The sequence below is a fragment of the Emydura macquarii genome, unplaced genomic scaffold, assembly GCF_026122565.2.
Source record: "Emydura macquarii macquarii isolate MOO-44397 ecotype Brisbane River unplaced genomic scaffold, CSIRO-AGI_Emac_v2 contig_554, whole genome shotgun sequence".
Classification (NCBI taxonomy): Eukaryota; Metazoa; Chordata; order Testudines; family Chelidae; genus Emydura; species Emydura macquarii.
Window position 1 is genome coordinate 1,959,832 of NW_027130691.1, and position 13,497 is coordinate 1,973,328.

At 50.9% G+C, this 13,497-nt stretch overlaps 1 protein-coding gene across 1 annotated transcript in view; it reads right to left on the reverse strand.

Moving 5' to 3' along the window:
• Window positions 1–2,484: 2,484 nt before the first annotated feature.
• Window positions 2,485–13,497, reverse strand: part of SEZ6L (seizure related 6 homolog like) — a 119,510-nt gene continuing 108,497 nt past the window's right edge. The window contains exons 11-17 of the mRNA XM_067539420.1: window positions 12,377–12,571; window positions 11,844–12,035; window positions 9,774–9,968; window positions 8,015–8,047; window positions 7,303–7,417; window positions 6,814–6,916; window positions 2,485–4,554 (exon numbers count right to left, since the gene is read on the reverse strand). Of these exons, the coding sequence (XP_067395521.1) occupies window positions 4,525–4,554; window positions 6,814–6,916; window positions 7,303–7,417; window positions 8,015–8,047; window positions 9,774–9,968; window positions 11,844–12,035; window positions 12,377–12,571 (863 nt within the window). The 3' untranslated portion in view covers window positions 2,485–4,524. The remainder of the gene's footprint in view (window positions 4,555–6,813; window positions 6,917–7,302; window positions 7,418–8,014; window positions 8,048–9,773; window positions 9,969–11,843; window positions 12,036–12,376; window positions 12,572–13,497) is intronic.

Sequence of the window (13,497 nt, forward strand, 5' to 3'; positions counted from 1 at the left end):
TTCATTAATATTCATTGAGATCCTCAGAGAAAAGAGGCATGAGAAGGGCAAATGGTTATTCTCAACAGCTGTATAAATGAGGAGAGATCAGACCTGACGCAAAATGAGGAATTTATTGCATTCGGGGTACATACCACAGACAGAGCTAAAGGGTGTTTGTACATTAATATGGTGGGAGAGTTACTGCTGCCAGAATGCGTCTCTTAACACAGTAAGTTCAGCCATACTCAGATTTAAGAATAAGATTTAAGAAATTGTATTTTATCTTCAAGAAAATTGCATGAAAAATATACATTTATGTCGCCCTACAAATCCGTTATTGTTCATGTGAACAAAAATAGTATATTCTGACTGCTGGGAGGAAAGAAACAAGGACAGGAGGCATCGAATGCAGGTGAATAGCCGTGATGCAGCTGTACTGCATGCAAACCACTTGTAAAGATGTACGCAAGGACACACAACAGTAGGCAAACCTGTGGCGCAGTTCGGACTGTCCCTGCTGGTCAACAGGGAGCGTTATGAGCTGTGTATCAGAGCTCCCCTGTTCTGCATGTGCCCCTCTTCTCCCTTTCAAGCCCCCAGATCAAGAACAACAAAACTTAAATATGAAAATGTTTTCATTTTTCCATCCAGCCCCACACTGGGTTTTGCTTTTGAAACTGCAAACATACGACGTGAGGAAGAATGAGACTACAGCAAAAACATTGAGACGGGTGGAATTTGCCTGAGACACTTTGCTAGCCCTCCGTAGGCAACGTTATGCTTTAAGGGCCTGCTGGAAAACCCTTTGAAGTTGGTGGGAGTCTTTCCACTGACTTGGCCAGATGTTGGAGCAGGCGGGCAGAGTGTCCTACATCATTCTGCCCTTAGGAGAACAGCTGCACTGAATGCTTACTCCTCAGGACAGACTTTTTCCTTTATCTCCACTGACTCTCCTACTCTTCTCGTGGAGTCTTCTACAGTGTGACTCCTTGGCATTGTTCCCAGTCAGGGATCTCTATCTTGTAAGTTCAGACAGAGTCTGGAAACTAACAGCGTCCTGACGGAGGAAGCCCAAAACTTGTGGCGTACGCGCTCCATCCATCAGCAGGTGTTCTGAGATCTGCACCCACACCAGAGTCATAGCTCAACTGAGGAGAAAGTCCTGGACTCTGCCAGGTCTAGTGCAAATTTCTGATCCCACGGGGTTGGATGGTCTTGTCCATACTGACTCAGCGAGAGCGCCTGTCTCCACGGCTGAAGGATGTCTCCCTGCCCGATGGGGCAGGACGTTTGATGTTAACAGAAATGGTAGCGAGGGGCCCAGGGAAGGTCTGTTGTTTTCATCCATGAATAAGGCAAAGGCATTTCGCTCATTTCCCACTTGCTTTCCTTCTGCCCTGGGACAAAGCGCAAATGCCTCTTAGTTAATGGCACCACCAGTAAGAGACCCACATCCAAACCAGCCCAGGAAGCAGAGTAGGGCCTGTTTCCTGCAGGGCTGAAATTTCTCCCTATTCTTCAGCCAATGGACACTGCATCTAGATGAGCCCAGCCCACCAATGAAGAGGGCCTGTGCCCCAGAAAACAGACACAGCTGATTGGATCCCTTTGCTTCCCTGGCTTGGTTTAACACGCTACATGATGCACTAAAGTAATACAGCAGGAGACAAGGGAAGGTATTTTAAAATGAGCTGCCGTGAGGCCTGCCACCTCTCCACCCTATCACATTTATATCTGCATACAAAGGAAATAGTAACCAAATAAGGGATCACGTCCATTCCAGGTCACCTGCACTTTGTCGGCCTGACCTGAGGCTGGGAATGTATGTAGCATAGCAGGCGTGTTCTAAAGAGAGCAGCATATTGCCCTGATAGTGTTGCAATACACAGGAGCTCAAGACGTTGAAGAGTGAAAAGTGAAGGGGCTGGGAGAGAGCCGTTGTTCCTGTATTTCTTTCCAGGGGGAAATGAAGAGATTTGCAGCTCAATAGTCTGTAAAACCAAATCTAAAGGAAACTAGAGACGCATTTGGGCTGGCTAGGCTTTGGAGAAAACAGCGAGCCAAATCTCATCCCATTGACTTCTGAGGGTCCAGTATCTAGCCCTCCGGTGCACCCGAGAGCCACCCAGCTTGCACGCTGCAGTTCAGCCGGAGCTAACCTGTGTCCATATTCTAGAGAAAAGCCTCACAGCTGAAGTACTGTGAGATGGACCCACCACAGCTATCCTCACAGGGGGAATTTTCTGCACCATTCACTCATTTCAGATGAGACTCATTCAAGAATGTGACAATGCAAGAGGGCTGTGTCGAACCTGAAGTGTGTGTAACTATGGAGATTTGCTGAGCACATGGCAGATGGAGCTGAAATGTATGCAGCATGGCTGCATCACAGGCATATTGTGTGGCTCAAAGCTCTCACACTGAGTTTCAATCATTAAAAAATATAGTACAAGTTGTATTAAGGTTACACTAAATTCTAGAGCTTCCCACGGAAGTACTGTATCATGTTCAAAAATATTTAATCCCAACAATTTTCACATTGTTCTTATAAAAACAGACAGGTATGAACAGAAATGAAATGCCCGATACATTTTTGGCACTTTTTTTTGTTTTTCTTTTTTTTTTTTAACCTTTACAAATTACAAATACACATTCAGCTGTTTGTTTTTTTCAAAGGAAAAAAAAGAATCGAATGTCTCAGTCGTACAACTGCAGAGATGCACTAGCCTTCTCTGAACTAAAACAGACTTGAAAACATTGTCAGGGGTACAATTGCCATTCTACAAAGACAGAAGAAAGACACCAGCAACCAAAGAAACATCAACAATGTCGCTGTCCCGCCAATGGTAGCAGGAACGGTCCTGTTTGCTGGCCAGTTTTGTGAAGAGAGGTATTGGTAACTCACTCGATGGAACCTTTTCTGAATCTTTATATTTCCATGGAAAGAAAACCTTTGAGCATTTGGTTTGGTTTGTTAAATGCGAATACATTATTCTCCAGAACCAACGAATGTGAATGTGGTGTTTGATCTCCAGTTGTCACAGGGTTAGATCAAGACAGAAATGGCTACTAAGGGCTCTATTTTGCCTGCTGTGTTCCTTCAGTGACTGATCTCCTATGCCACAATTCAGGCATGCTGGCTACCTGACTTTCCTCCCTACACTCACCCCACTAGTCTATTCTCTCACCTCCAGGTGGGGTTTGCCCAATGCCTGACTCGCAAGCGAAGCGCAAATCTAGGTGATGTCCTGTTCTTGCCCTGGAATGGGTTTGGAATGACAGGAACATGATGGTTTGGTTGCTGCCATAAAGTCATCCCATGCTGCTGAGATCCGATCAAATGCACTCTTGCTGGTTTGGCGTGCTCCGGGGCGATGGGGAGGAAGGACTGATTGGCTCTTCCTAAGATGAGGTGTGGCTAACTAATCACCCACCTGCCCTCTCCAGAGCAGCTAGTCCAGAAGAACAGTGGACTCTTCCAGTTGCATGAGGGCAAATGCTACAAAATTAACCAGAGAACGTGATAGGATCCTGTATTCCATCATTATTACCCTGAGATACTTACTGTAAAGTGGGCAAAAGGTGAACTCAGACTTCGAGAGAGACTTGGATTTTCCTTGCAATGGTCACAGTAGATGTTAAAGAGCAATAATAGGAGTGAGCAGAAGACATGCCAGCCTCTTTGTTCCCAGGGTAGTGGAAACACTGCCCTAGAAGATTTTACCCATGTCCCCTTACAATGCTGCCAAGGTCATTGAGACTGGGGTTGATGTGCTCAGCAATTACTGGTTGCACATGTTACTGCTTCTTCGCAACAGCTCGCCAGGTCTTGTATGTGCCTCTCCAGAATTAAAAACAAATTGGGCAAAGCAAGTGGCATGTAACTTGCTTGTTTGGCCACTGCTTCCCCTTTCTCCCCAGCCCCCCGAGTGCGTTGCTCTGGACCTGTCTGGCAACTTTCCTGAGATGGGCCCCAGGAGAGGGACTGCTCTCCCTACTGACTGATTCCTGATCAAACTCTAGGAGAACCGGAAATGTCTGGCCTAGGAGAGTGCCCATAAAGACTCTCTGTGAATAATACCAAGGAGTCATACTCTGTCTCTAAGCCAGCTCTTGGCAGTTAACTGCAGGCTCTTGCATGGAGACATTTTAATTTTTAACAACACAAAAACCTTCAAATCCCTTTGCGTGTGGCCGGTGCAGAGTTGGAGACTGTGTCACTGCAGAGGGATGGGGCCAGCTGATCCCGGCGCCTCCCCATCCTCATGTGTGGAGTGGTACCTCTGCACTGGTCCTCCAAGTTCTGCGTACACCCAGGAAGTGGAGCAGAGCCTGCCGGTAACACTTGGAACACATCTATCTCAAGTTAAATAGAATAAATACAGTGAAGAAAACAGTGAAATCATCAATAAAGAGGCAAAAGGAAAGACAACAGTAGGTCCAGGATTCCAATTAAACTCCACATGGTCTCTGGATTAGTTACTGAGGAAGTTCTATTAGAGTGAATTAAGTTCACATTTGGAGACTCTCGTATCGTTGTCTTTATATTGAAACTTCGTATTCTCTTGTTTCCTAAAAAGAAGAAAAAACGCTTTTAAAGGAATGGCTGGGTTTCCACCCTGATTAATCAGGCCTGGTCTGCGTGAGGTCAGACCCAGGTGACAGCTAGGCCTTGTCAACACAAGAAAATGCTCTTGATGTCATTAAATTGGTTTAGAAACAGATGTAGTTAAAGGGTTCAAAGCCCTTGGTGTCTACCTTTGATTTCCACTGAAGAGTGCCCATGCAAGAGGGCTTTGTCAATTTAACTAGAACCGTTTCTGGACAGATTTGTTACAATTTGCTCATGGAGCCAACAATATGGCCAGCCCCAGACATTCAGAAATCATAAACCAGGTCCCCAAAATCATGAGATCGGTTTAAATATCATGAGATTTAACCAAATAATACATTTGGGGTCCTTTACTCGCTTTCTGCTTTCTGAGTCTTTGGGTCACCCTTGGCTCACATTTTCCAGCTTTCCTTCTCAACCACGGGGGCTGGAAACAGGTGTTGTAAAATGCACCCCGAGAGCCTGCTGTAAGCTGTTGCTTTTGGGGGCTGGGGCTCTAAGTCAAATACCAAATGTTGTGAGGCTCACAGTGAAATGGAGAGTTGGCGACACTGAAAGAGCTAACACACAGCAAGGCACTGCCTTATTTCTCAGGCACCCCGACACTCACTCTCACACACACACACACACACACACACACACACACACACACACACACACACACACACACACACACACACACACACACACACACACACACACACACACACACACACACACACACACACGCCTGTCTGCCCAGACAAGTCCGTAGCGCCAACACGGAGCTAAGAGTTTAGTCATGAGCCATGCTGAGTGCCCTCAACTCTCACCCCACTTCCCTGCCACATAGCGGGAGCTGGGGGTGCTCAGCACCTGGCAGGGTCCGGCACTCTCCGCGGGAGAGGTTAGAAACCACTGCAGGAGGTCGCCGCACGCCCACCAGGCCCAGTGGTTTCCCCAGGCACCGGGCTTAGCTCAGAGACACCTTGGGGGAGACTAGCTCAGTGTAACGGCTGCACCTGCCTCCCCAACGCAGACCCTTAGATCCACTCACATCCCCGCCTTACACCTCAGCCGAGCAGGTCAGGGGTCCTAGCTGCACCTGGCGGAGACACACACCAAAGGGGCAGGAGAGGGAGCCCAGCAGCTGCCAGGAGGGCAGGGAGAGGGGCAGGGGATGCTGCACTGAGTGGAACCGCTGGGAGCCCCTCTCTCCTGGCGTGAGGCCATGTGGTGCCATCCTGTCCCAGTGGCTTGCACAGTCCCTGGATCACACACACACACACACACACACACACACACACACACACACACACACACACACACACACACACACACACACACACACACACACACACACACACACACACTGCGCGGGAGGCTTGCAGGTCTCCCTGCGGCTCCATTCGATGGCAGAGCGGCTTCCCCTCCCCAGCTCTCCAAGCCAAGCAGCCCCGCTGCACCAGGTTCCTCATCATTTCCAAGTGGCTTCCTCTGCCCTCTGCAGCTTCCTTTGCCGGGCCCCTGGGACAGAACCCGGGGCTGCGAGCACTGCGTCACCAGGTCCATCGTCTGAGGGGCAAAGCTGGGCCGGACAGGTTGGGGATGGACTGGAGAGAGCGACAAGGCTAATTAACCCATCTGCCCAGCAGGTAGGAAAGGCACAGGAGGGATGTGCTTGGGGAGGGGTGGGGGACACAGGAGAGCGCGATCAGGGAGAAGACACCATCTCTCTTCCCCCCCTCGGCTGAGGGAGCTAAGGTTGTCCGCTGTTGTGAATGCTGAGCCGCAAGCGTCAGCAGGGGAGTGGACAGACACTGGAGATAATCTGCACAGAGTGTTTGACCACGAGAATGTCTCCACGGACTTGTGGTGAGAAAAGAGACAGGAGCAGGGCAACCTCTGCCAAAGCCTCCTTGGCTAATCTCCAGAGCATGCCCCTTTGCCCTGCTCTGATTTGCTGGCTCACCCTTTCCCCAGGGTGGGGTAGAAATGCTGGTGCCGTTGCAATTCCCTTAAAGACTGATTTTCTGTGTGACCCACTGCATCATTTGCACACCCTGGGAGATAAGAAGCACAGACGTGATCTCACTAGGGTCCAGCAGGGGGGTCAGTGACCTTCCCATGTGCTGTGAGTCTGCGGCAGCTGCGTTCGGCCCCCAGTGAAATGAAGCCCTCGCTTTCGTTTACCGTAACGTACGGACGGAGAGAACTGAGGCACCCAAAGGCCAACTCACCCCTGTCTCATAAATGGGGTTGTCAAACTCTGTCTCTCCTGTGATCTGGCTGTACGGGTGGGAGTACATGAGGGGCAAGCGCAGGCTGGAATAGGACCGACATCTGAGGGAAACAGAAGCAAGAGAGAGACGTCACCTCGCTGCATCGGGACAACGCAGAACCCAGCAGCTCAGGCATGAGCAGTGGTGGAGACCATGAAGTCGCCTGGGGACATGCACCAGGCAAACCCTCCCACATCGCCCATCCTCTTTGCTTCCCTCCTGCATTCACTGCTCAGCACCAAGCTCACTCACTGCCGGCTGCAAATACAGCGAGGTAATGGCTGGGTGATCAGAGGGGCCGGGCACCCCCAGCACCCACGGGTGCTCGCTCTCCTGGGAGTCGGGCCTTCAGAGGGTTTTTGGCCGCTCTTCGCCAAGCGCTCAGAGATCCCCGGCTGACAGGCCCTGGAGAAGTGCCCAGTGTGGTTGTTCCAGGTGGGTCCCTACCTTGTGATGTACACGTACGCGCCCCCCAGCAGCAGCGAGATGATCAGCACCGGGATGAATATGGCTAACGCCATGTTTCCCCCTTCGAGCGATGTCTCTGCGGCAGCTTCTGCTACTGAAAACACAATAGTCATTCCATTCCCCTGTGCCAAACATTGGAGATTTCCCTCCGCTCGGCTCGGCTTCTCTCCTATGCTCCTATGGCCAGGTGCAGAATGATGCCTGTTTGATGCAGGTTTCTTAACAAGCCCAAACCAACCCCTTCTATTGTCTGATGTCCCACTATCAGCTGGGAGGACAAAGAGGGGCCCTGAAGGGCCCTGCAGGAGACAGACAGGGGAAAGAGAGATTTTATTGTCTGGAATGCAATTTCTGTCCAATGGTCCCAGCTCAAGGCCCCAGTGGGTACCACGAGTACTCAGGGACCTCCCCAGATACTACTACTCCATCCCTCTTAAGAGTCATGCACTGAGGGCATATGACTGGAAGGTTTCTGAGGCACGTGACAGCCCCACGTGTAGAGCAGTCAGCCCAGCCACGCTGCACAGTCTCTAACTTCTGAACCGAGGAGCAATGCCAAGGCTGCAATGGATACTTGTTGCAAATTTGTTTGCATCGGCCGACCAAATGCAGGAGCTGCGCTCTGCAGAGAAAGATGCCAGATGATGGGGTCTGTCTGACTGGGATTTTCCAGCAAATGCATTTCACTCACCTTCTAAAGCGTGTTCAAAACTGTCCTGATTCACTGCAAGAGAAATTGGGAATTGTTGGCAGGGTTAGAGATGGTCCTGGGGCAGGCAGCCCTGTGTGAAACATGAAAAGTGTCCCTGCTATTTACCGTGGGTGGATTTACTGGTTTCCCTCTTTATGAAAACACTAGTGCCCCAGGCCAGAAATTAGAACAAGCCAGAAGGACATTCCTAGCAGCACAAGTAAACCCACTGGATCTCCTCCGTCAGGGGAAGGCCTCTGGGCACTCTCATAGCAATGTCTGATGAGCCAGCTCAGCTGCTCTTTTCTCCAAGAGCGGCTTGTTTCAAATGCTCCAGAGAAAGGTGCCAGAAACCCCATAGCAGGTGACTAGGGAATAACCCTGCCCTTTGGGGACATTTCCTTCTACCCCGTCAGCTAGCATTCGCCTTATGCCCTGAGCATGAGAGTTTATAACCTTCGTTAATATTTTCAGCCCCGTTTAGTATAACTGTGGGTGCTCTCATGATCCCTGTCAGTGGCTGTTCCTTCCTTGAATCCTGCTCTGCTCTTGGCTTTGATGGCATCTTGTGACAGTGACGGGGTGTAAAAGGAGATTTCCTTGCATCAGTTTTAAATTTGCCACCTTTCAACTGCACTGAATGTCCCCTAGTCCTTGTTTTAGGAGTGAGGGGAAATACATTTCTGGTGGGCTTCCAAGCGAGTGTCTGTATATCCTTCTCAACTCTCCCTCCATTCACACCCACTGGCCGTGCCCCACACACCCCTGCTCCTGCCTTCCGCAGTGACACACCCTGGAGATCTCTTCCATCAATGTGTGGACATGGGGAGTCCCCCAGTCTGGGGTTTCTGCTTCCCTCCAGGGACCCCAAACCATGCTGCTCAAACACGGAGCTCTTAGGTGTTTTGGACTTTCTGCACCCAGTCACGGTATTTTAGGACTGGTCTTATAGCAAACACCATATAATGACCGGACACATCAGCTGCAAAGCGAAGTGGGGTCCAGGAGAGTTACATTATCCTTCCCTAAGCAATCTGGAAATACTCTGCTGTTCCAGGGACACTGCTGCTGTGCAGTTAACAAGAAATTAAGTGGTTCCCTGCCGTTTAAAGTATTACCAGGAGGCTCCTCCTTGTATCCAGGAAATAGACTGAAACTAAAAACTGGCCAGTGAATCAAGCAGGGCTTCCTCTGGGCCAAGGTTCATGGCCACTGTCATCCACTAGTGACCAAAGGCAGAATCCCAGTGGCACAGAGAGATGTTAAAGGCAAGAACAGCGTTCACAGGACTGGGGGCAGAGTCCAGACTCCTCTGGAAACGGAACCATTCCTGTTTCCCGCAGCCCTGTCTGCACACCTGCTAGGCAATTGCTGCAGGTTAGCCGCTTCCAACAGAGTTCACTTAAGATGGATTCCCTCCCCAGGGTGAGCAGAACCTCGTAAAGATAGATCCATAACAACAGCCAAAATCTCTGCTACCCTCGGTCAGAAACCTGGCTACGCCAGTGCTTTGGAGAGCCTGGGGTATAGCCAGCGAGCCTTCTGTGTTCAGAGCTGATGGGGAAGCTCTTATGGAGGGAGCTGCATCAGCAGTGACCAAGGCATGCTCTGCTGCCATCCAGCGGCAGTGAGAATGGGGATAAATCTCCAGGATGCTGCTCAAAGTTACTTCTCTGGCATGACTGGAACTAGCTGAGGACAGCTGCAAAATCCTCCCAGCCCCTTCCCAAACTGGGTCTTTGTTTTCCAGCTGACTTACCTTTGCAGATGGGCAGGGGTCCACTCCAATGGGAGGGCTGGCCCAGGATGCATTTGATGGTAACCTCGCCCATTAGCTCAAAGCCTTCGTAGCACATAAAGGTCAGGGATTCGCCTGGCAAGTAAAGTCGTTTGTAGAGTATTTGGTAGCCATTCTCAGGTAGTCCTGGATTGTCACAGGCAAGGGACTCTTCAGCTAAAAAGAAAGGCACCCCAGTGTGAGTCGTGCATTGTCTGTCTGCCCCGAACTTTTACCTCGTTGTTGGCCCAGTGCTCTGGGGAGCTAAGCGACAGCCATGGTAATTGCTGGATTTATTTCTCCTCACCTGCACCAAGTAGATTTGGTTAAAGAGGAGCAGCTTGTCAGGTAATAGCCTGGCACATTAAGTGTCTAAGCAGGTGAACTCTGTGCTTTGCTCCCTTGAATGCTCTGGCATTCACCAGCAGAAGGTGGTCCGCTGAAAGATATTCCCTGTCTCACCCACCCTGTCTCGTTAATGTCCTGGAAGAGACACAGCTACAACCACATTGGTGTTATACAGTCACATCACCATAAAAGTAGAGACACACCCCAGAGCTGGGGAGAGACTCATTCCCCTAGGAAAATAGCTTTGGTGAGAACAGCCTCGCTATTCTCTGTCCCGGCACCAGATATGGAAAGAAGAGAGGGAGACTTAAGACAAAACCCCTCCTCCAGTTCAGAACACACGGGAAATAAGGCAGCAGAGAGCGCTGGCCAGCGGAGCTGTGACTTCCCAGTGCTGCGCTGCTTTCCTCTGACTGGCTATGAGCGAATTCCTGGATCTCAGAACAGCGCAAGCACAGCAATCCTGAACCAAACAACGGTTGCAGGAAGTGGCAACTCAGCGGAAATGCCAAGGCAGGACACAGGCATGTCAGAGAATAGGGGCCTCTGTCTACAGGCCGGGCCTGCTCAGAGCAGATACAGACTGGCTGCAGAGTCTGGCCTCCAGCCCCTGTGGAGCGATGAGCCTGGTGATCTCTAACCCCACCTGCGCAGCCTTTGGAGAACGCCCAAGCGTCTCAGCAGGCAAGTGGGCCAGAGTCTTGCCTCTGCCCAGAGGATGATGTGGGGAGCTGAAGCTACTTAAAACAACTCAGCAAACTCTGGTAACAGACGGGGGTTCAGCCAGGACCAAGGTGGCATTCTGCAGGGCGAGGGAGGCAGCTGATGCTGGTCCCTGCAAGGAGCAGGCGTGAGAGACAGCGAGCGGAAAGAGAAAGGATTATTGGGTTTTGCCCAGCTTTGCTGATGATAACAGCGGGTGTACAGCTTGGGTGGCCTTTGCTTTAGATCAGGAGCTGGGAGTTAAATGAACGCTTCTGCTGAGCAGGTAAGAGGCGGTGTTTCTTCACCTTCCCTGCACTAGTCAGCGTTGCCTTATGCTATGGCAGTATATTAACCCATTTGCAGGCAGTGTCAGGGGCTGGTTGCATCCCTGCAAGGAGATGGGATGACACACGTCTCCAGGTGAGAACACAGCTCCTGCAAATGAGATGAGATGCCACAGAACAAAAACCTACAGACCAAGTTCAGCAGCAGGGCCTGCCTGCTCTGCTACTGCATGGGGACCAGCTATCCGTGGCATTGCTATTACACGGCTGCACGTCAGCCTCTTTAACGCGCTCTTACTTATTATCTCACTCTAGGCCCGGGTTATCTGAATTGTTATTAACGGCTTTTAATTTCTGGTGTGTAGGGCGGGATGCCTTCCTAAACCGTGTCAGGGAGATCCCAGGGACCAGCGCTGGTCTAGTCTACAGCATTTGTGGCTGCAGCGGGGAGAGCCTGGAGGAAACGGGAGGTGAAGGAACAGGAACCATTCTTTCTGTCACCTGACTCAGTGTGTCTGGTACTTACAGAATGGACGGTCTGCCGTGTCCCAGCTTATTACACTGGAACGCTGGGCACATTCTCTGCTTGGTCAAGGAGGCTCTGAATTTTCAATGGGAAACTTGCAAATCAATTCAGATAACAAGGAACAAAGCAAAACTGCAGGCGCCAGAGGAGAAATGATTGAAACACCATAGAGAACTGAACCCTACTTACAGACACAGTGGGGCAGCCTGGATGTCCAGATTGGAGTTCCTGTTTCACGGCTGTAACATGTCAGAAGGGAACTTCCTTCCAGTACAAAGCCTGGGTTACACGTGTATTGAATGGTGGTTCCAACCAGCAACTCTGGATCAGAAATTAACCGGGTGGAGTGGTCCACTTCCCCAGGGTCCGTGCAGTACATAACTGGAGACAAACAGGTTCTGTAACTCCTCACTGGCATGTGACAGAGGACAAGCCGCGAAACAAGGCAAGCAGTGGGGGCAGATAAACAGAGTCGTGGCTCAGCTAGGGACCTGGTGCGGAGTCCATTGGGAAAGTTACATGAAGGCGGTTGGAGAACGCTTTATCCACACTGTGCTTAGCACAGACAAGTCCCATTTCACATGCACCCTGAACAATACATGGGGCTGGTCCAGCGTGCAGAGACGTCAGAGGACAGACTCCCCTGGGACCAGGCTGGCCGTGTGCATGGGCCCAGCAATACTAAGCAGTGTGGGGAGGCTGTCGGGGGGTTGTTATCTTACTTTTTTCACAAAACGGCGGGTCGCTGCTCCAGGCGAGGTCCCACTGACAGGTGAGGGTGTCACTTCCTACGATGTCATAGCCTGGATCACACTGGTAGGTAATCCTGGCCCCTCTAACTAGCGCCGTGTGCGACGTGGTCTTCCACCCGTTCTGAATTTCAGGCAGGTCTGAACACGAGTCGTTCCTGGACACCTCTGTAGCCACAGAAGGAAGCTGGCTAATACTTAATCTGCACGTGTCACCCCCCGGCCTGCTTGCTTTCTTCCTCATCCCCGGGGGTTATGCGGTGTGTGTGACTGAGCTTTGTAGGCACTGCACAGCGTGCAGGCGAGGGGTTATTTGGTTTACAAAGAGAAGCTGATGTCTTGAAACCCTTCCAGCTCTGAGTGTGAAAACAGACGGTCGCCTGTTTGCTAGCACTGGCTGTGCTGGTGCCATGCAGCCGACATCAGAGTCTGAAGTGGGAGTGTCACAGCACAGTGTATTCAGCACAAACCAGGTTCCATTCGGGTTAGATACGAAATCTGTCCCAGTATTAACGAGGCATTTAAATATCCTCCTGGGCCCAGATCCCCAAAAGCTGGGCAGTACAATGCCCTGGGCCAGCCACGGGGAATTCCTGTCTAACCAACGTCACCTGCTACGTTTGCCTCGATTTTGTCAGCATCAGAATCGTTTTAGCAGAAGCCAGTGGCAGGCGTTGGATCCCGAAGGATCTGATTTTTAACGTATCCTGTGAAAGCGGCCATGTCTGTGCACAGTACTTACAGTTCAGGGCTAATTTGCTCCAGCGTATTATTTCCTGCCCCCTACGTTTCTAAGGGCTGTGACTTTAAAACACTCATCCACCGATCACCATGGCAACAGATGCAGCGCGGTGCTTTACGGAAGGGGCCCTGCAGAAATGGTCACCGGTGACCTGCTCTGCATCTTATTCTCGGGCTGCGTAACAGGCGCCTGCAGCGCTGAGGGGGAAAGATCCCAGAAAGAAGCGTGCAGGCAAGGCACGTGAGGCACGGGCTCAGACGGCAGGCCCTGCAGACGGCCCCTGGGGACTCAGTGCCCTTTCGAGCTCTGGCCCTTCTCCTCAGATACACGCTGCCTGAATTCGGCAGTCCCG